At 32.2% G+C, this 24,437-nt stretch overlaps 1 protein-coding gene across 3 annotated transcripts in view; it reads left to right on the top strand.

Moving 5' to 3' along the window:
- The window catches only part of LOC126892291 (gastrula zinc finger protein XlCGF57.1-like), a 33,930-nt gene extending 9,784 nt beyond the window's left edge, over window positions 1-24,146 (top strand). For all 3 annotated transcript variants that reach the window (XM_050661790.1, XM_050661789.1, XM_050661791.1), the window contains one exon: window positions 21,836-24,146. In XM_050661790.1, the coding sequence (XP_050517747.1) occupies window positions 21,836-23,793 (1,958 nt within the window). In that variant the 3' untranslated portion in view covers window positions 23,794-24,146. The remainder of the gene's footprint in view (window positions 1-21,835) is intronic.
- Window positions 24,147-24,437: the final 291 nt, after the last annotated feature.

Below are 24,437 nucleotides of genomic sequence, written 5' to 3'. Positions count from 1 at the left end.
CGTCTGTCGTCGCTGTGATGTTATAATCGACTGAATGTATTCGTTCTCTTTCCGTACGCTAAAACAAGCCCTCTTAGGCTAATCTCCTTTTTCCTGTGAAACAACCCAATTAAAATTGGTTCAAAGCATATACCGACATCTTCCAATAACCCAAAACTACAAAAAATTAGTCAAGCTAGCTACTTCGCTACTTTTTGATCTTTAACGATCGAAAATAAACACAACGATTAGATACCCCTACACAGCTGCCCTAAGGGACGGATGTTAATTTGCCCTAATCAAGGAAAAATGATATACAGGGAAATTTAAAATATAAGGTAAACTATTTACAATCCTACATTCGGCCATCCTGTTCGAATTCGACCCGAATTCCGTTTAGTTACCTATCCGCGACTTCATGTACTCTGCACACGTTGAAGTGCTTTGAAGTCCACCATGGTATCCAGATTTCTTTACCTCGTAACTGTCATTTGGATTCACTTGTACTACCACGTACGGTCCTAAATATTTCTTCTGCAGTTTGAGTCCTCCACCAAACTGTGTTCTCTTGATTGCCACTAAGTTCTCCTTTTTGTACATTCTCGGCCTTTTTCTTCGTAGATCATATCTGCGTCTATTTTCCTCTTGAATTTTGACTAACTGACTTGGACTCTCGTTTCTCAGCATCTCTCTACCTTCATCAAATTGTTTAATTATCTCCTGTTCTATGATCTCCTTCATCCTCAGATCTTCTTTGTTCTTCATCTTCGTTCCGAACAGTACTTCAAACGGCGTCGACTTTATGCTTCTTTGTTCGCAATAGTCTTCGAATTCCTTCGCCGTAAATGCGGTACCTCTGTCAGATATTATACGGAGCGGATTTCCGAAATCCTTTGGATGTCTCTTCACGCATTCTATAACTTCTTTTTTGCTTCTAAGTATGCATTTAACGCAATTCCCTATGCAGTGCTCGATTTTTTTCTAATATTTGGAATGTAACATTCTCTTCGAATCAAATCTTGTGTTTTTGTTACAGCAAAATGTCCTACCTCGTGTAAGCTTCTAATTACTTATGTTTGCATTCTTTTCGGAATGACTAACACTTCCTTGCCGTCTTCGTATTTAAACAAAATATTGTTTTTTATAAAGAAGTCCTCGTACAGTTTAATCTTCTCTTTAAAGTCATTGAGATTTTTGGCACCATAAAGTATTACTTTATTAGCCGGGTCTTCCATAATTCCCTCAATTATATATTGCATTATGACTTCATTTTCGATGTTTCCTCCGCTACCGATTTCTTTTAGACATCGTTTAGCAAAAATTAGCATTTGCAAATCATTCCATCAAATCAGATTGGAAATTTCTTCAAAATCAGCGATCTTGCTTATACTGTCCTCTACGTCTCTAAAAGTTAAGGCAAATGAATCATTCAGTCTGCCTGTCGTTATTTTGTTTGGTTTTGATCTATTCCTCGTAAATAAATCCGTCGTTCTTTCATCTTCCCTATTGTCATCATGATTACTATCGTCGTCGGTAACGTCTTTACCTTCTTCTTCGTCTTCGTGATAAGCGTCTTTATCACTATTTACGTCGTTATCCTCATTATCGCCATCGTCTTCGGTAACGTCTTTACCTTCTTCTTCGTCTTCGTGATAAGCGTCTTTATCACTATTAGCGTCGTTATCCTCATTATTGCCATCGTCTTCGGTAACGTCTTTACCGTTTTCCTTGTGATAAACGTCTTTATCACCGTCATCGTCGCTAGCGTCTTCGTCTTCATCGTCAGTCTCGTCTTCAAGATTGAAGTCGTTCAAAAATGAACAAATACGTTCAATCACATCGTCCTCTGAACCAGTGTAGTTCAGAACCAAAACATGGCAAACTCCTACTAAGTCCGGCATACTTAGTTTATTTTTCACGTCTTCTATTTTTGTGGAATATTCCTCGGATTCTTTATCCCACGAAAATTTTGTGAAATTCCGCAAGTTCTTCCTTGTTTGTCGCGGCAACCCTTTATCACCGTATGCAACAACATGCAAGGCCTTAACAGAACTTAATGCCGAATTTCTAAGGTTTAAACTAATTTTTGGAAAATCGCTAAGAGTTTGTTTAGACTGCATTATAAAAAAGTATATAAAAAAAATAAAAATAAAAAGATAGATTATCTTTTAAGTAAAAAGTTAGATTATTTTTTCCCGTGTGCAAATTGTACTTGTGAACTGTAGAATTGTAGTCGCTTTTACTTAAAAATTATCAATATTTACTACAAATACTAACAAAGTTATGATTTATTAAAATAAATGAACAAAAAAAAACAATGAAAAACAAAAAAAGTTAATCGTTAAATGATGTATGATAGTTCTTTCGCAACATTCACTGTTTATCGTCAAAGTTCCAGTTCACAGCTCCTCGAAAAAAATAATCTTTGGTCAGATTTCTAATTTCCAGACACCAGACCAAAGTGTCTTGACTACTTTTAAAATATTGGAACAAACACACCTGATTTCTCCTTGGTACATAATACTGCTTGCTATGATTGCGTCTCGTCGTCACTGCCCAAACAGCCTTCGTATTTGCCTAACAGCGTCGTCTACACTGTACTAGCCTGCTACTCCACCAACACTGCTACCATTCACCAACAGTTCAGAAAGTCCAGAAGTCACCAATAGTTTAAAAAAAGTCCGAAAATCACCAACAGTTTCCACGTTTCCCGAACAGTCATAAACAGTTTCCAAAAATTACGTCACGTCACCTGAGCCGATTTTTTAATTACACGTCACTTTACTTTATTTCGCGAACTTTACGACGAAATTGTCTTTCTTAGATCCGCGATTGAGCCCCCAATATGTAGGTTTTCTTTAAAGACAATCGTAATAAAAGTCCGTTTGATGTTTAACAGTTTTAATTAATAAAATAGATAGCTAAATTATTGATACTATTAAATTGACGAAATGTAAAAGTGTAAAAGTGTGTAATTGCGACCAAAATCTTACGTGTTCTTATTCTTACAAAAACGAAATGTATTTATAGATAATTTGCGTCTAATCAATATAATACCCGTCTTAATTCGTCTTTTCTAAGTATTATCCCTAAGAATGCGTCTGTCGTCGCTGTGTTGTTATAATCGACTGAATGTATTCGTTCTCTTTCCGTACGCTAAAACAAGCCCTCTTAGGCTAATCTCCTTTTTCCTGTGAAACAACCCAATTAAAATTGGTTCAAAGCATATACCGACATCTTCCAATAACCCAAAACTACAAAAAATTAGTCAAGCTAGCTACTTCGCTACTTGTTGATCTTTAACGATCGAAAATAAACACAACGATTAGATACGCCCACACAGCTGCCCTAAGGGACGGCCGTTCGTTTCGTATTTCTACTAATAATCAAGGAAAAATGATATACAGGGAAATTTAAAATATAAGGTAAACTATTTACAATCCTACATGTATTTTGTCCGACAGAACAGACTTAAACTCTCCGAACAGAGATTAAACTCTTATGAAAAAATCATACTGCTCTTTATCACCAAATGGGCTTTTTAATGAGTGGAACATGTAGAATATGTCAAATGACAGGAATTATGACAGGTGATAAATAGCAGTCTGATTTTTGCATGAGAGTTTAATCTCTGTTCGGAGAGTTTAAGTCTATTCTGTTGGACAAAATAAATGTGCCGTTTTCGTGGTCTGACCGTTCCAAATTTTTAACCTATTCCACAATTAAAACTGCCTCTGTTCCAGTGTTCCCATATATCAAAGTTTATCTGACTAGACACCCTTAAGCTATTAACAAATTTTCAGCTTGCTATTAATCAACTTTTTTTTCATACGCGGGATCCAGACCTATAACAATAGTAGACTATACAGTGCGTCCATAAAGTAACGCATAAATTCGTTATTTCGTAAACCGGCGACTTTAAGGAAAAATCCCGGAACAGGTCGATTTTTATTTTTAAATTACGATTTTTGGCGTATCTATCATACTAGTGACGTCATCCATCTGGGCGTGATGACGGAATCGATGATTTTTTTAAATAGGAACAGGGGTCATGTGATAGCTCATTTGAAAGGGTATTCAATTCTCTATCCAATAATATAAACATTAACATAATTATTTGTACAGGGTGTTCAAAAAACATTTTTTTATTTAAAATAAGTGAGACAAAAAGAAGATATGTAATTTATTTTAATTCAAAATGCATTTTACTACTGTCAGTAAAGAGAAAAAAATTTATTTTACAAATAAACATTGATTTTCGTTTAAACGAAATGTTCAAACTGCCAAGAGACAGGTGGGTGGCAGCTTTAACATTGAATTTAAGCGAAAAACAATATTTATTTGTCAAATAAACATTTTTTTCCTGTTTTCTGACAACAGTAAAACGTATTTTGAATTAAATAAATTACATACATTCTTCTTTTTGTCTCAATTATTTTAATTAAAAAAATGTTATTTTGAACACCTTGTATAAATAAATATGTTAATTTTTATATCAGTGAATAGAGAATTGAATACCCTTTCAAATGAGCTACCACATGACCCCTATTCTCATTAAAAAAAATCGTCGATTACGTCATCATGCCCAGATGGATGACGTCACTAGTATGATATATATATATATATATGCCAAAAAATCGGAATTTTTCCTTAATATCGCCGGTTTACGAAATAATGAATTTATGCGTTACTTTATGGACGCACTGTATTGGAAACCATTTGAACATAAATAGAGTTTTCTATGTCAAACTAATACAATTCTACAGGATGTGTATGTTGCTACGAAATAAAGAAAAGAAAGCGTAATTATCTTTTAAACTATTCTGTATAATATTACAAAACCTCATATTTTAAAAAAGAAGACATCGGGGAGAATCCAAAAATGTAAAAATATACAGGGTGTCCCATTATCCGGTATAACCGGAAGTATCAAATACAGTCCTGGCCAAAAAAAATCGGGACACCTTCAAAATGGGTAATTTTTGAGGACTCGAATCTCCTAAACCTCTTGTCCGATTTTGGTGATTTTTTTAATATGTTATAGCCTTATTCTCTAAGAATATAGATGTGGTAATAGAGTTGCTGAACAGGTAACTGTCATTGTATACCGGGTGTAACAATAATACTGTGTTTTTTCCTGAAAGTTCGTAACACACTGTAGAATATTCTAGTATTTAAAAAATATTGAAATTAAAACTAAATTGTAGCCTTAGCCTTTCTTAACATTCTGCTTTTTAGAATAGAATAGAATAGAAATGTGCTTTATTGCCATGAAAAATTTTACAATTTTATCGACAAAGCTTATAAATAGTAAAAAAAAACAAAACAGTAACAATCCAATTTACTAAAATTACATAAATCGTCAATAAGTTAAATAAAATAAATAAATAAATCGAAGTTAAAACAGAAATAATCAATTGCAAAAATTTAAATAAATTGCAAATCCATAGTCTACCTAATAATTAATAAAAAAGGTTTAAAAGTTAAAAAGTTAAGCTGCTGCATATGACACCCAAATATAGATAAAAAAAAAATAATAAAAATACTACTTGTGCAAAGGGTACTGTAATTTCTTAGTTATTGACTAAAATAATCTTCTACTGAATAATATGGTCTTTCAGACAGGTAGGCTTTTGTCAGTTTACGGAATTTGGGAAAAGATGGTGCAGATTTTAGTTGTAGGGGGAGATGGTTGTACATTTTTTTTGCGGAATATAATATCGATTTCTTTACTAACTCCGAGGACGGGGTCGGCAAATAGACGTCAAACGTAGAATTTCTCGTGAAGTAGTGATGATTAGGTCTTGGTGGAAAGACATGTAGATGTTTACGAATTAAGCAAACAGTTTCTAAAATATACAAAGATGGAAGGTTTAAAATTCCGTGATCTTTGAAGTAACTTCTGCAGTGTGTTGTTCTTCTGAGGCCAAACAGATATCTTATAGCTCTTTTTTGTAATTTGAAAATAACATCGAATTGGGCAGCTGTACCAGAACCCCATAACGAAGATGTGACTCGAACAAAGAAAAATATGTTATTTTGGAAGATGCTAAATTGAGTTCATTCGAAACAGATCTTATAGCATAGCAGGCTGAAGAGAGTTTCTTCCGTAACAAATCGATATGGAGGGACCATTTAAGGTTGCTGTCTAAAAAAATGCCAAGAAATTTTACAGAATCAACGGTACTGATCTGCAAAAAGAAAGATTTTTCCATCGATTTTTAAATTAGTGATGTCATTAATAAAGATAAGGAAGAGTAGAGGACCCAATACTGAACCTTGAGGTACCCCACATACAATGTTTTTGAGACTAGACTCTTTATCATTTGCTCTAACCAGTTGTTTCCTATCTTCCAAGTAAGATTGGAACCAATCTAAAGAAATGCCTCGAATTCCGTAGAAATTTAGTTTTTTTTATCAAAATGTTGTGATTTACACAATCAAAAGCTTTGGCATAGTCACAAAAAACGGTGGCAGTGTAAAGATTATTGTTCAGTGCTTGATAAACCTCATGTAGTACAGAAAACATGGCATCAGTGGTGCATTTATTATTTAAAAAGCCGAACTGATTTTGTGATAAAATGTTGTTTTCAACTAGAAAGGACATAAGTCGGGCTTTTATGAGTCTCTCAATAATTTTGGAGAGTACCGGTAGTAGTGCAATAGGTCTATAATTGCAGGTATTGGATATTTCACCACCCTTATGAAGAGGAATAATGATGGCTGTCTTCAGGCACTCTGGAAATTTACCTTTCTCAAAAGAATCATTAATTAGTTAGATGAGGACTTCTAACACATTTTCTGGAAGATTAGAAAAAATTTTGATCGATAGACCATCAGTACTACAGGAAGATTTGCTTTTGATACTATTAATTGTTTGGATTAGTTCAGATTTAACGACTGGTTTTATAAAGAATGAATTCGAGACCTTTCTTGAATTAGGGAGATATGAAATGGGATCTTGTTGTGGCAAAATAGTTGATGTAATATTTTTACTCACATTAACAAAGTATTCATTTAGATTTTCAGGGTCTGGAAGGGAAAATGTTTGAGCAGTGTGGGTTTTATTTCGAAGATCGTTTATTTTGACTCATTCACTTATGTTGGATAATGAAAAAGTTAGGTACTTTGACAACCAGCCACGTTCTTCATCAATACAGGGTGTTCCTAAATAAGTGCGACAAACTTTAAGGGGTACTTCTGTATGAAAAAATAATGACTGTTTGATTTATAAACATATGTCTGCAAATGCTTCGTTTCCGAAATACAGGATGTTGAATTTTTTCTTACACACTGACGATTTAGTTATTGCTCTAAAACCGGTTGAGATATGCAAATGAAATTTGGTGGGTTTTAAGAGGCAGTTATTGAGCATTTTTTGACATACAATTATGTATTTTATATTCACCATTGGCGTGCATACGGGTCATACACCATTGGCGTGCATACGGGTCATATTACCTGTATGCACGCCAATGGTGAATATAAAATTTTTATTAGTATGTCAAAAAATGTGAAATAACTAACTCTTAAAACCTTTCAAATTTCATTTGCATATCTCAACCGGTTTTAGAGCAATAAATAAATCGTCAGTTTGTAAAAAAAATTCAACATCCCGTATCTCGGAAACGAAGCATTTGCGGACATATGTTTATAAAGCAAACGGTCATTATTTTTTCATGCAGAATTAACCCTTAAAGTTTGTTGCACTTATTTAGAAACACCTTGTATTGATGAAGAACATGGCTAGTTGTCAAAATACCTAACTTTTTCATTATCCAACATAAGTGAATGAATCAAAAATGAATGTTAAGAAAGGCTAAGGCTATAGTTTAGCTTTAACTTCAATATTTTTTAAAATCTAGAAGATTCCACAGGGTGTTATGGGTATACAATGACATTTACCTGTTCAGCAACACTATTACTACATCGATATTCTCAGAGAATACGGCTATAGCATATTAAAAAAATCACTAAAATCGGACAACAGGTTTAGGAGATTCGAGAAATCAAAAATGACCCATTTTTAAGGTGTCCCATTTTTTGGCCATGTGACTCTTCAAAACCCTTATATTCTAGTTTTTATGATTCTGTTGTCTTTAGTTCTCGAGATATTTCTAATAGGACTTTTATCTGCCTCACCCTGTAAACATAACTGAAGGTACAGCTGGTTTCTAAAAAAACTGATATGACTCTTAAAGCGTATTTTGTAAAAAATTGAGCAGTGTATTTTGAAGGGTAAATATAGTCTGTTCGCTAAACTCAGACGCAACTGGCTACATATTTTAGTCGATAATTTTTTTGTTTTTTTGTCAATTTTGCAAAAATTTTGCGAAATTACTAACTATTTAGTGATTATTAACTATTTAATAATTATTTTTTGCCAATTTTAATAAAATTGGCAAAATGACCGACTAAAATATCTAAAAAGTTGCGTCTGAGTTTAGCGAACAGACTATACTTATTATTTACATACTGTCACTGCCAAATCTTAAAATTTGTCAGATAACTTATTTTGTTTAACCTCAAAAAATGGCTCCACATGCTAGCAAAGAAATAAAACAAAACCAAGAATTGTAACGAAATTAGAAGATGGTTGGTCACTATCTGCCGTAGCGAACCATTTTACGTAAGCAGAACAACAGTTTTTCCACCTACCTCTACCGAAAGTATACTTTTCCGGACCTGATTGTAGGGAGCAAAGGTGTACTTTTCCTCCCTAGGGAGGAAAAGTAAAAGTGACGTCATGGTATTTCATTCATGAAATATAACTTACTGACGCCCTGTATAACATCTATTTTCTATTACGAAGTATCTATACATTTTAAGGTTTATTTATAAACTACCCTGTATTTTGCAGAATTGTAAAAAACAGTAAATTGTTATTTTGATTTAACAATGTTTACATTAATAATTTGACTTATATTTGACAGTTGACAGTTATATTGTACCTACTTGTTGTTTTAGTTCTAATAAATTTTGTTGGTTAGTTACATAAATAAATTAAGTAAAAATGAAAAAATATATATGTTATTTGAGGAAGGTGGAAAAACCATATGTATAACATGGGAGTAAAGTGCCTTTTCCTCCCTTGAATGATTACTGCCCCCCGCTACGCGTCGGGCAGTAAACTTCATTCTCGGGAGGAAAAGTTACACTTTCCTCCCTTGTTATACAAATAGCTATTTAATATTAATAAAAGATGGAGAGAACAAGAAACTCTCGAAAAAAAAGCAAGGTTCTGGAAGACCAAAAATATCTACCGCTCATGAAGATCGTACGCTTTTAGAGAGGATAGAAGAGAATCCTTTTGAAGATGCGAAAACTGCAAGAACTATGTCACAGTTTCCGGGAAGAAAGACAACAACTTAGCGCAGAATTAAAGCATCGCGTCTTAGGTACCGAACTGCGGAAATAATAATAACCCTATTTTATGTCAAACCTGTCATTTATAAAATGCAGGAATTCCAAATAATATCAAAATTTAGACCTTAATAATTATTACAATTTATGAATTAACATATTATGTAATCAGTTGTTTGTTTAGTTTATTATTTGTCTGTCAAAATAAATATAATGTCAGACCCACGGTTATTAGACTTTATTACGGTTGTCTTGTCCGACGGTGGTGGGGAGACTTATATTTTTGACTTTACGTCACAAGAGTTTACATTCCCATATTTTTAAATAATTTTCGATCATTGAATGTGTGTTATTGTGTATATATGTGTATTATTTGTGTTATTATGAAATAATTAGACAAATAGTACACATTTTATTTTATACCGGGTGGTGAATCGTAAAAAGGGCCATAGGAAACTCCAATGTAAAATTCTGAATTGTTGAATTCCAGCTTCCCTAATTATTTTACATCAAAAGTCATTAGAGAATACTTGTAGAGAATTAAAATCTGTATTAAAATCAAAAGGTAAAATTGTTCTACGATTTAAATGCATTCCAAAATTTTGAAAAATATGATACATTTGCCACAATAGGTATGCGTGTAAAAGTAAGGTCACACGTTACTATTTAACTGACAGTGCTCACACCATTGACTGAATAAAAAAAATCTTTATTATTAATCCTTTCTCCGCAACTGAGGGTATCTTATCAACTGTATTGTTTTTAAACAATAGATGATAAAATAAAAATATTGACAGTTCAAAAATGTGAACATTATTGCATTGTGTGTGGCCTAAGTTTGGGCTGAAATCTAAAATGTATTACATTTTTACAAAATTTTGGAATATGTTTAATTACGTAGACCAATTTTAACAGTTATTTCCAATACAGATTTCAATCCTCTACAAATAGTTTCTAAGGTCTTTTGATGTACAATAATTATTAGGGAAGCTGGAATTCAACAGTTCAGAATTTTACATTGAGTTAATGCAAAATTTTGACTCATGTCAAAATTCTCAATGTGTTTTAATTGTATTCATTTTTTTCGAATCCTGAGAAAACTAATAAATATTTTTGAAAAATTTTAACTCAGAATGAAAGACCATATTATTACCAAGGGCTGAAAGTCCCTGAAAACTTCTATAATGTTTATTTTAATAAGTTACAGGGCTAAAAATAAAAGAGAAGTGTGATATTTAATTTCAAATATTTCATTCAAAAGAAACTTTTTATTTATTCTAAGGGGCTTTCCGCCCTCGGTAATAATGTAATCTTGCAGCCTGCGTTTAATTTTTTCTAAAATACTTGGTTTTCTCAGGATTCGAAAAAAATCATATTACGATTCAAATGACAGTAAACTCTCGTGACGTAATTTCACCCTTAATGTTCATTGGTTAGTCGATTTAGGCAACCGTAGTAATGTTTAAGAACCGTGTGTCAGACCAATCAAATACACTGCTCAAAATGATCAAATTTTACTAAGAGTCGTATCAGGTTTTTTTAGGAACCAGCTGTATCACCAGATCAGATTCAAGCGCAATGTCAAAAAACTCATCTTAGAAACATCAACGTTCCCATAATTATTGTAATTTTTTTTTCGTTAGTGTAAGTCTCAACGAAGAAAATTCGACCAAAATTATTGAGATCTATTTATAGCCCAATAAATGACCGTTTTGGTGTGTAATTTTCAGGGACAACTCCAAATTACATGAAAATTTGGATTTAGGTTCTCCTTACCCGCCACTTCAAAGTTGAATTTGTGCCGTGCGTTGGTTGCTTTTACTTGGGGGGTGACAGTCAATCAGAGGCGTCCGGTCCATGGAAGCGGGGGAAGCGCCGCTTCCCTATTTATTCGTCGATATAAGAAAATATATTATTAATTAATATTTAATAATATTTTTTTCCCTAATCCAAATAATCTACATATTACCTAGCCACTAGGCATTGAAAAATATTAAAAATTAATCGCGTACGAACGAACTCAATATGCACACAATTCAACTATTTGGTCCACTCCTGACAGAAGCGCATCTCAAAATCACCGCTGTCATGCAGTTGTCCCTTTTAAAATTGGTCAGGGTTCAATGACCGCACCCACTAGTCGCGCGAATTTTGGTATGCCATGGAAGCGCTCGTCTTATCGCCTTCCCGAAAGTGAGATGCTCCGACTGTTACTGCTGCTAAGAGGTGCTTAGGTATTACATACATTCGCTTAAAGAATATTTCGATTTAAATTTTTTGCAGAGATTTTTCCTTTTACTGATCTTTTATTTGACATTTTACAGAAATCAAATGGTATTTCATTTTGTATAAGACAAATTGATGACTTTATTAATACGATAATTAAAAAAACGAGAGCAGTTTAAAAATATTTGGGATAAAACTGAACATATGGGGTTTGAACATGAAAGAAAAATAATGAAGATTGATAATTTCGGAGACAGAGGAAACAGAGGAAGCAAAGAGACCTTTTGATAATATTCTACAACAAATGAATTCTAGCTTTCAAAATTTTAACGATTTAAAATTTGTAGAATTTTATAATCTTAATATTTCTAATGTAGAATAATCTTAATATTTCTAATTATAATTCATCAAAATTTCCTACAGAGGAATTTATGTCATTACGATTAAATAATGAAAATTTTTTGATATCCCAGCTTTGCATTCTCAGTTAAGTATCATTTATGAAACAACTGGCATGAATGATAAAGAAATACCCAGAAATCTGGGATTTCTTTATAACTACTGGTTTAAACAAGTCGCTGTGTGAAGTGGTCAAGTTGTGTGAATTAGTACTACTAACTATCCCAACCACAAGTGCATCAGTTGAACGAAGTTTTGCAGTATTAAGATGCATTAAAAGTTTCAAATTAAGAGTTTAAAAGAAATTCAACAAGCGAAGACAGACTTAGAAAGTTAGCCCTATTATCCATTGAAAAAGACTGCATTCAACAATTATCAGAAGTTGATAGGAGAATAGACCTCGAGTATAAATAAGTGTCATTTTAGTGAAAGTTGTGTGTTGTGGAAAATGCCTCGGAGTATATTTTTTTTAAATAGGATTCTTCTTTAGAAAACCAAGCCCGGCGCGAGGACTCAAGGCCCGAGCTAGCAATACAGATCAATGATAGGTCACTAGTAACTAGAAATAGCGGGAATAGAGTGCCTCACGCGTCACGGATTTAGTGTGTGAGTCCTTGTACGCAGGACGTCTCACATAATTAAGTACTTTGCTGATAGAGAGCCCCTGCGCATCAGAGTGTTATCAGGTGGAAAGTTGCTCGACCCTCGACCATTAAGAAAATATTTTTATATCCTTATTGAATCGCTTCCCCTTTCGAAAAAGTCACCGCACGCCACTGCAGTCAATCTTTCTCGGGGCGGGGGGGGTGAAAAAGCGTGTTTAAAATAAGCCCGGAAATGGATAAACTGACAGATTATAAGCAACTTTTGTTCTATAAAGTTTTTTACGTAAGTCAATACTTTTTGAGTTATTATCGATTGAAAATGTTGATTTATCGACAAAAAAAAACTTCGTTTTCAGACCGTTTTTCGCAAATAACTCAAAAAGTAAATATTTTATCGAAAAACATATTCTTATCAAAAGTGTAGACTATAAAGAATGAAAAAAATGGTGTATCAATAAAGTCTATAAATTGACTAAAAGCAAAGTTGTAGCTTATGAAAAATACGTTCTTATTCGTCTAATTCCAAATCGAATAATTCAACGCGAAATCACCGAAAAATTAAGCACTTTTCGGGAAAAACTTATTAACATTTTTAAAGTATCTAAAAAAATCTTTATATGTATTTGTTTTTTTACAAAAGTTTCTAGCATCAAAATAAACGAGTTACACTGAAAAAAAAAGTTGGCCACTTTTTTCGGTAAAAAAAATTGTGAAAACCTCCCTCTATTTAGCACCCTAAATTAAATTAATCGTTACCGCTTTACCATTTATTTTAACTGTATGTGTATTGTTTATATGATCTGTAAGTTTGATTGGTTTGAAGTGCTTATTTTTGAAAAAAATTGCTTTTATAATAAAAAAAATTTTTGAAAAATTTCCTTTTTTCAAAGTAACTTAAAAAGAATTAGTAATAAGAAAAATCTTAAAGAGTAAAAAAATGTAGGTTTTGCTATTATAAATATGCTAGTTTCATTTTGTTTTTCCGTGAGACAAAAATTGGTTAAGATATGGCTGTTCAAAATTTGCATACACTCGTGATTAGTGACCTGTTCTAGCTTTTTCAACTATAACCCTTTCAAAAATAAGCACTTTAAACCGGTGAGACTGACAGATCATATAAAAAATAGATAAGTAAGTAAATTGTTTGTAGAGTGGTAGCGATTAATTTCATTTGGGGAGCTAAACACGGGGAGATTTTCATGATTTTTTTACCAACAGAAAAGAGGGCCAACTTTATTTTGAGCGTAACTCGCTTATTGTTAACGCTAGAAACTTTTATAAACAATTAAAATAAACCTTTCTAAACACTTTAAAAAAGTATAAATGGGTTTTTTCCGAAAAGTACTTAATTTTTCGGTGATTTCACCTTGAAATATTCGATTTGGAATTAGACGAATAAGAACGTATTTTTCATGAGCTACAACTTTGTTTTTACTCGATTGATAGACTTTACTGATACACCATTTTTTAGGTTTTTTATAAACTACACTTTTGCTCAGGATGTTTTTTCGATCAAATATTTACTTTTTGAGTTATTTGCGAAAAACCGTCTGAAAACGTAGTTTTTTTGTCGAAAAATAAACATTTTCAATCGCAAATAACTCGAAAAGTATTGACTTACGTAAAAAACTCTATACGCTGTGAGCTCGTACGTAGAGGGGATATTTATAAATTCGTGAGCGCCAGTAGTGACAAGTCTGTAAACGTTTACCGGAAATTTGACATAAATGTCAAAGTGATTAATTTTAAATTAAAATTAAAAACATTAATTATAAAAAATATTAGTTGATCAAAGCTGTGGTTTATATTTTTACCTTAAATATACTTACGTTTTAAATACTGAAGTTGCGTTTTTTAATGTTTTGTAATATGTAATTATAAATTAATCTTGGCGCCATCTACATGATAATTGTGAAAGTATCTGAAGTAAGAAATTAATATTTCATCAATAGAACGTCAAAATGATTAGCAAAATCTTAAAAAAATCTATTACAATTTAATTACTTTTTTGCGTTGTAAATATTAAGCGATAACAATTAAATAATAAATTTAAAAATTACCGGTGAAAGTCGAATTAGTAACCGCTAGGAGCGACACCAGCGAAGCTCAGAGCGTATAGAACAAAAGTTGCTTAAAATCAGTCAATTTATCCATTTCCGGTCTTATCTTGACCGTATGTTTTTTCACCCCCGAGAAGGGGTGACTGTCACCCCCCAAGTAAAACATGTCTCTAAAAACTTTCAGCTGCTCTTCTTCTCTTGCTGTTAATGTGAATGTCTCCAAAGCATATAGCACTATTGGTCTTATGGTCGTTTTGTAGATTTTCATTTTTGTATTTCGGCTTATCTTCATATCTTTGAAAATTTTTGTATTTCTGTAGAATGCTTTGTTTCCTGCTTGAATTCTTCTTTTCATATCTACACTTTCATTTCTTCTGTTGACTAATACTCCCAAATATTTGAACCTCTTCGAAGCTGTGTGCGTCTATTGTCATTTCTGTCAGTTGCGTCTTCTTTTTTTTACTTACATTCATATATTTTGTTTTATTTTCATTTATTTCCAGTCCTCTCAGTTTGGATTCGTTTTCTATTTCTTGAAAGGTTTTCTTTAATGCCTTTTTATCTGTTGCTACTATGGTTATATCGTCCGCATATCCAATTATTTGTACTGTATTTTTATTTATAGTTCCTGCGTTTAACAACTTTTTTATTATCTTATCTAATGATAGAATAAATAGTACCGTTGAGAGCGCATCTCCTTGTCTTACTCCATTTTTTATTTTTATTATTTCTGTTCTCTCTCTTTAGGTGGGTGTCTATTGTTGCTTGGGAATCTCGCATTGTCATTTCTATCACTTTTATAATTTTATTTGGTATTTTGCTCTCTTGTAAGTCTTGGATCATGCCAACTTCTGCCATGTTTCTGCTTCTATGGCTACATTAGCTTTCCGTTTCCTACTACCTAGCTTTAAGTATTGGTACAGTGGTTTTGAATTGTGTCTCTGATTTTCTGTTTCGATCTCGTTCATAATTTCGTCTACTTTTTTATTTTTCTTTGATTTAAACAATTTCTTTGTCTTTTTCCTTTGATCTTGGTATTTTTCTTGTTTTATTCTTTTGTTCAATTGTTTCTTCTTTCTTTTTGCATTTTTCCAACTGCTTTCTTTGCTGCTTTGTTTATTCCTTGTTTGATTTTTTTCCACTGCTCCTCCATTTCTTGTTCCTCCTTGAACTGCATCTCTGCATTTACTTCTTTTACAAATCTTCTTTTTACTCCTTTATTTATCTACGCCCCATCTTCCTTGTGCTTTTCGTCTTTCATTATTTGTTGTTTTTATTTTACATTTTGCAATCACTAGCATATGGTCCGAATCGATGTTTGTCCCTCTGTGAGATCTCACGTCATTTATCGACTGTTTGTGTGAGTTTTTAATAAGTACATGGTCTATTTGATTCCCCTCCAGACTGCCTGGTCTCATCCATGTTATCTTGTGTATATATATCGTGCTACTTATGTCCATGTTTAATGCCGCTGCTAAATTACATAATCTTTCTCCATTATGGTTTGTTGTGCTATGTAATGAGTTTTCCCCTGCAACCTCCCTAAAGCATTTTTCTTTACCTATTTGTGCGTTGAAATCGCCTATAATAATTAATATATCTTCTCCTGGGATTTTTTCGGCATTTTCTTCTAGTGTTTCATAGAACTGTTGTTTTATTAAGTCATCACTGTTTTCTGTGGGTGCATAGAAATTTATTATGGACAACTTGTTCGGTTTGCTGTTTACTCTTATGTATGATAATCTTTGACTTAAGGGTTTAAATTCCATAACGTTATGGCTCATTTTTCCTAACACAATAAAATCAGTTCCTCCATATCCTTGTTTTTCTTCTCCAGCATACCATACTGTGTAATTTCCTTTTTTGATTTTTCCATGTCCCTCCCACCTGGTTTCTTGAATTCCTGCAATATCTACAGGGTGGGGCATTAGTGTGACAAAGTCCAATTACTCGTTTGTCGTAAGAGATACGAAAAAAAGTTATTTAGGTAAAAGTTGGGGTACACATAGTACCATAATTTAAAAATATTTTGAAATATACAGGGGCGTCCATATTGACAGGGTGACACAAACTTATGTTTTTTTAAATGGAACACCCTGTATATTTTTACATTTTTGGATTCTCCTCGATGTTTCCATTCTTAAAATATATAGTTTTGTAATATTATACGAGGTAGTTTAAAAGATAATTACGTTTTTTTGTTAATTTCGTAGCAACATCTACACCCTGTAGAATTGTAGTGATTTGACATCAGATTTTTATTTTATGTTCAAATGATTTTTAATATAGTCTACTATTGTTAAACATTAACAGTATAGCGAAATGTTAAACTTTAGTATACAGGGTTGGTCGAAACTCGGAATGAGTATTTTCTGAGTTTTCTTAAATGGAACACCCTGTATTTTAGTATTTTTATGAAATGATATTTTATGCTACTTTTTTATTTCTTAAGCATTCCCTATACCTAAGTGCTTTAATTTGTAAGTTATTCGTGATTCTTTAAGCCAAACATTAATTGCAACAAAAATTACGTGAAATTTTATTAGGTGGCCGTGAAAATATCCAATCAAAAATATTTTTTCGAAAAAAATATATAATGTAGCCTGATTTTTAATTTATTAATATTGGATGAGATATCCAAATACATTCGTAGTTAAGGTTGTTGGTGCTTAAAATATTAATCAAGCATACAAAATTCTGCCTAGTTGGCTATGACACAAAATTTGCTTAAAAATTTGACATTATACTATTTATGTAGTTCCAGTTGATTTGTTACCATTATTTTATTTATTAAGCGCAACAGGCCTTGTAGGCCTAGGGCATTGTTACCATTACTAATGATAATTTTTCTAATGAGGAACTGATTAAAATGGCTTTGTGCTAGGAGAGTATAACAAAAATGAGCTACTTGCAATAAAAATTTATCATCAGCAATTCCCTGATAGACGACAACCAAAAAGAGAAACTTTTGAAAGTATACTAAAACGGTTTCAACATACTAGATACTTAGATTGTAAGAATAGTTGTACTAATATGTGCAGATTCTCAGTGACACTAAGGATTACATTTAATTCCTGTTTTCCTCACTTACAATAGTTTTTGTTCGATCAGATTTACCACAATCTAAGTGTCCAGTCCGTTGAAACCATTCTAGTATATTTTTAAACGTTGCTCTTCTTAGTTGTCGTCTATCAGGAAATTTCTGATGAAAAATGCTTATTGCTAGTAGCACATTTTTGTCATACTCCACTAGCACAAAAATCTTATTAATCAGTTCCTCGTTAGAAAAAATCATATTAGTAATGGTAACAAAGCAAGTGGAACTATAAAAATGGTGTAATGTCAAATTTTAAGGAAATTTAGTGTCATAGCCGACTAGGTAGAATATTGCATGTTTTTATTAATATTTTGCGCACCAACAATCTTAACTACGAATTTATTTGGATACCTCATCCAATATTAATAAATTAAGAATCAGGCTAGATTATGATGTATTTTTTTTCGAAAAGTTATTTTTGAATGAATATTTTCACGGCCACCTAATAGAATTTCACGTAATTTTTCTTGCAATTAATGTTTGGCTTAAAGAATCACGAATAACTTACAAATTAAAGCACTTAGGTATAGAAAATGCTTAAGAAATAAAAAAGTACCATAAAATATCATTTCAATAAAATACTAAAATACAGGGTGTTCCATTTAAGAAAACCCAGAAAATACTCATTCCGAGTTTCGACCAACCCTGTATACTAAAGTTTAACATTTCGCTATATTGTTAATGTTTAACAATAGCAGACTATATTAAAAACCGTTCGAACATAAAATAAAAATCTGATGTCAAATCACTACAATTCTACAGGGTGTAAATGTTGCTACGAAATTAACAAAAAAACGTAATTATCTTTTAAACTACCTCGTATAATATTACAAAACCATATATTTTAAGAATCGAAACATCGAGGAGAATCCAAAAATGTAAAAATATACAAGGTGTTCCATTTAAAAAAACATAAGTTTGAGTCACCCTGTCAATACGCACGCCCCTGTATATTTGAAAATATTTTTAAATTATGGTCCTATCAGTGCCCCAACTTTTACCTAAATAACTTTTTTTCGTATCTCTTACGACAAACGAGTAATTGGACTTTGTCACACTAATGCCCCACCCTGTATATTGTTGTCAAATAAATATAATAAATTATATAATATTACAATAAAATTTAATAAATAAATAAAAAATAAAAGGTAATATTTATATACAGAGCGTCTCAAAAGTAAGGTAAAATATTTAAGGGGGCGATACTTGGGTTTATTTTAAGAAAAAAAAACTGCATTTGAGCATACATATGTCCTAAACGCCTTAAATTTTGAGATATGTATACAAAAATCTATAAATCCCTAGATGGGAAACTTTTTGTAATATCTCAAACAGCACATTTCAACTGTCAAACCCGTCTATACAGTTATGAGTAAAACTTGCAGTTTAAACATAACAAAAATTGTTTATTACTTTCAAAATTTGAATATATTTAATAAAGAATCGACACAGAAAATATAATAATTAATTCTAATACTCCATCAGTTTCTGTACTTTTCCTCTTAATTAGCTAGATCAGCGGTCGGCAAACTTATTAGCCAAAGAGCCAAATATGAACATTACAACAATTTAAACAAAAATTGGGAGCCAAATCTGCTTGTTTAGTAAACTTTTTGTACATTATATAAAGTCATGTAATTTTTTTTGAGTAAGTCGGGTTTGTATGTTGTTGTTTTTAGTCTTAGGTATGATTCTAAAAGTTCTTCTCAGTAAGATGACTTCTTTTGTTTACTCTTGATAATGTTCATGCTTGAAAAATATTGTTCGCATATATATGTAGAACCAAAAAGGGACAGAACAGCAAACGCGAGCTTTTTCAGCTGATCGTAAGAGTCAGGAACACTATTCCAAACGTTGAAAATGGTCATGTCTTCCTTCTCTAGGTCATTCAAAGCAGAGCACTTCTGTTGTGCCAGAGCCGCACTTTGCCGACCACTGATCTAGATATTTATTTAAAATAAATATGTAATGTTAAGTAAATACCAAATAAAATATAAAATTGCTTAAGCCGGCCCTTTTTACTATTTACCTGAAGAGGCAAATCCTTTTATGGCTTCGACTTTATCAACGGGATACTCTTGAATTCTGCATAAGCCAGTTACAATAAGTGTGAGTGAACTTTATAAAAGTCATGAAATAAGAGACAGACGTACTCTCAATCATTTATTGTAACTTCCGACGACCGGTTTCGCTCTCTAAAGTATGCAGAGCATCTTCAGGTCAACGGTTACAAGTCACTAATGCCTGGTTGCACCAACAGATCTTAAGCTCCAGCTTGGCTAAGTTCTACTTATAGATACGGCCTGCTAGAATATCACTTACGTTGCACCATAATTTTCGATTCTTACCTTATTATAAATTATATCTATTACTATATTATGATATTTTTATTATAATATATTATAATTATATTATATTCATTTTTATGTTATTCTCGTCTTAAGCTTAAGATCTGTTGGTGCAACCGGGCATAAATGATTTTGTAAAATTTTCCACAAAATTTTACAAAAAATACAAAGTAAAAAATGATTCTTGAACTAAAAACCAATACAGTTAAATAAATGAAATGCAGTGCTCCTGACCAATCTTAAATTCCCACATTATTTATTGTATCGTCTTGTGTCCTGTGTGTTTTGTTTTAATTTAATTTTGATGTGAATTTACTTATTTATTTATTGACGAATTTTTAAAACACAATGTAGGTATACCCCCAAAATATAATTTATTACTATTCATTAATTTCTTTTATCTAATTCAATAGTTTATTAATATTTCTTCACTGCTTATATCATTAAAACATAGTCTCAATTTAAAACCAATTACTTTCAACTTAATTTTACTTCCTATCTTTCTTTCTACTCTATTTCTCCACCCTTTAATTTATGTCTCAGTTCCATGTACCTACATTGTTGTCTATCAATTCACATTTATTACTGTTTTTATTATATGACTGCTAATTTAATATTTTAGTTACAACTTTTTAAGCTTTCTGATTGGTCTTCCCTTACACGACCACTACTCCTTTCATTAAAACATCAAGAAGTACTGACCTTAACAATTTAGGTTGCAGCTGCACATCCACATCTAACATACATAATACACATTCTACCCGTCTTGATCCAAACGTTGTCAATCTTACACTAACACATACATTAATAAATAGAAGTCTTTTAATAAATATAAATAAAAACAAAATCTTTTAATAAATAGAAATAAAAATCTTTAAAACCATTAAAACCATCAAATTTTAAAAATTGTATATATGACATTCACTATTCGCGATTGAAACGGAATATAGAGGGCAGGTCGAATGCAAGAAAATGGCCGATATAAATGGTATAAACAAACATTCAATTGAGGAATAGAACAATACCGATTTGATTTAAAATATTTTCATGTACTCATAATGCTGAAATTTACTAAAAAGTTCTTAATAATGACCAAATTCCATCCAAATCAACAATTTTCTGGTTTGTTTATACCACTTATAGCAAATTCCACTTATAGTAAATAGTTTAAATTTATTCCACCAGAGGTCAGCCACTTTGTTTTTCATCGCGATGTACAGATTTGTTGGTTGTCTCTCAACAACTATCTCTTCACCCTCAAGAATTCCCAAATCCCATAAACTTGTTTACCTTTGTAACATTCTCCGTCTATTCCACCATATCCCGTTAGCATAACTTAAGCAAAAACATCATGTTAATGAATGCTGAGGTAGTAGCTCCTTGTATCCGAATCATTTAGTGACTTGTAACCGTTGACCTGAAGATGCTCTGCATACTTAAGAGAGCGAAACCGGTCGTCGGAAGTTACAATAAATGATTGAGAGTACGTCTGTCTTTTACTTCATTTAAAATGAACTCTCACATGCAACCCATTCAACATTTTATAAAAGTCAATCGGAAACTTGGGAGGGGGATAATAGGCAACGGTTGCCACTACGCAAATGAGAACTAAGTTTACAGTATTATACAATATTTTAAACGAAACGTACACAAATGTGTTTATGTCCTTGAAGAGACTAGATATAATTTCTGCAATCATACATTATCAATTTTTGTTGAATTACATTGTTCTGATATAACAGTTAATTATACTTTTAGGTTTCTCTTGCAAAGATATGAAAACTGATGCCGATAGCCTATTAACAAATCATGATAGAAGTGACAGTACCAATGTGAACACTGGAGGACAACGTTTTATATGTATCATTTGTAAGAAACCTTTGTCGAACAATTATCGTTTAAAACTACATATGAGGATACACACTGAGGAAAAATCATTTGAATGTGAAACTTGCACCAAACAGTTTTCAAGAAAGGATCATTTAAAAACACATATGACAGTGCATTCTTATCAAAAACCATTTGGATGTGAGATTTGCACCAAACAGTTTTCAAGAAAGGGTGATTTAAAAACGCATATAACAGTGCATTCTGATCAAAGACCATTTGAATGTCAAATTTGCATCAAAAAGTTTTCAACGAAACAAATTTTAAAATCGCATATGTCAAGGCATACTGGTGAAAAACGATTTGAATGTGGAATTTGCAGCAAAAAATTTTCAAGAAAGAGTGATTTAAAAGCATATAATATTAAAGTGCACACTGATGAAAAACCATTTGGTTGTGAAATTTGCACCAAACAGTTTTCAATAAAACACGATTTGAAAAGGCATATGAGAGTGCATACTGGTGAAAAACCATTTGAATGTGGAATTTGCAGCAAAAAAATTTCAACAAAAAGTGATTTAAAAGCACATATTATTAAAGTCCACACTGATGAAAAGCCATTTGGTTGTGAAATTTGCACCAAACAGTTTTCAATGAAACGCGGTTTAAAAAGGCATATGAGAGTGCATACTGGTGAAAAACAATTTGAATGTGGAATTTGCAGCAAAAAATTTTTAACAAAGAGTAATTTAAAAGTACATATTAAAGTGCACACTAATGAAAAACCATTTGGTTGTGAAATTTGCACCAAACAGTTTTCAATGAAACGCGATTTAAAAAGGCATATGGGAGTGCATACTGGTGAAAAACCATTTAAATGTGAAATTTGCACCAAACAATTTTCAAGAAAGGACCGTTTAAAAGCACATGTGACAGTGCATTCTGATCAAAAACTATTTGAATGTGAAATTTGCACCAAACAGTATTCAACAAACAATAATTTAAAATGGCATATGACAAGGCATACTGGTGAAAACCCATTTGAATGTGCCATTTGCACCAAAAAATGTTCAACGAAGGGTAATTTAAAAGCACATATTATGGCAGTGCATACTGATGAAAAACCATTTGAATGTGAACTATGCACCAAACAGTTTCCAACAAAGCTTACTTTAAAATCGCATATGACAAGGCATACTGGTGAAAAACGATTTGAATGTGGAATTTGCACCAAAAAATTTTTAACAAAGAGTGATTTAAAAGTACATATTATTAAGGTGCACACTGATGAAAAACCATTTGGTTGTGAAATTTGCACCAAACAGTTTTCAATGAAACACGATTTAAATAGGCATTTGAGAGTGCATACTGGCGAAAAACCATTTGAATGTGAAATTTGCACCAAAAAATTTCCAAGGATGCGTAATTTAAAAACGCATATGGCAATGCATACTAATGAAAAACCATTTGGATGTGAAATCTGCATCAAACAGTTTTCATCGAGACAAGTTTTAAAATCGCATATGAGAGTGCATACTGGCGAAAAACCATTTGATTGTGAAATGTGCTCCAAACAATTTCCAACAAAACAACATTTGCGATTACATATCAGAGTGCATACTGGTGAAAAACCACATGGATGTGAAATTTGCACCAGACAGTTTTCAACAACGAATCATTTAAAAGCGCATATGAGAGTGCATACTGGTGAAAGACCGGTTGAATGCGAAATTTGCACCAAACGACTTTCAACGAAACAAGTTTTAAAATTGCATATGAGAGTGCACACTGGTGAAAAACCATTTGAATGTGAAATTTGCTCCAAACAGTTTTCAATAGAGAATAATTTAAAAAGACATATGGCAGTCCATACTGGGTGCACAGGGTAATTTAAAAGCGTACAGAGTGAGTTTTATGTATGGAAACCCTCAATTATCGGGGGTAATTACACAAGTGCATCAAAATTATAGATAATTTGACTTGAAAGCGTATTACCTAAAAACTACTAGAGTTCATTTGCTGAGCCAAAATGTGAAAATAAACGAGAGTAGTTTTTAAAAGACAATACACTTGAAAGCTAAATTATTTGATTATTTTGATGCACGAGTGTAATTTAGGGAGAAAATTACTCGAAGTGAAACTATCAAATGAAGAAAAAATAATAATTTTCTAAACAATGTATTTAGCAAGACAATACCCAATCTTAAAAAACTAATAATTAGTAAAGACACTGTTATAATAATTGTTTACATTATTTCCCGATTCCTTTGGATGTGGATTTAAATTTTTGAAACGAATAGCTTGGGACTCCGTTGTATTGGTTCTCATTTGTTAAATGATCATCTCATGGTGGTCGTGGTCCATCTGCAGGTAGGTAGATACAGTTTTTGTGTAGAAATGCCCGGTTATTTTTATGAGTTGCTGTTCTTCAACTCCTTCCTTCGCCAGTTTTGGAAACAGCGCACAGTGGTCCAAAATCCCAAAAAGCTGGCCAAAAGTCTTCGAGCTCGAGAGTAATTTGGTTAGATTATTT

The sequence above is a fragment of the Diabrotica virgifera genome, chromosome 9 (assembly GCF_917563875.1).
Source record: "Diabrotica virgifera virgifera chromosome 9, PGI_DIABVI_V3a".
NCBI lineage: Eukaryota > Metazoa > Arthropoda > Insecta > Coleoptera > Chrysomelidae > Diabrotica > Diabrotica virgifera.
This window is presented reverse-complemented; position numbering and strand designations above follow the sequence as displayed.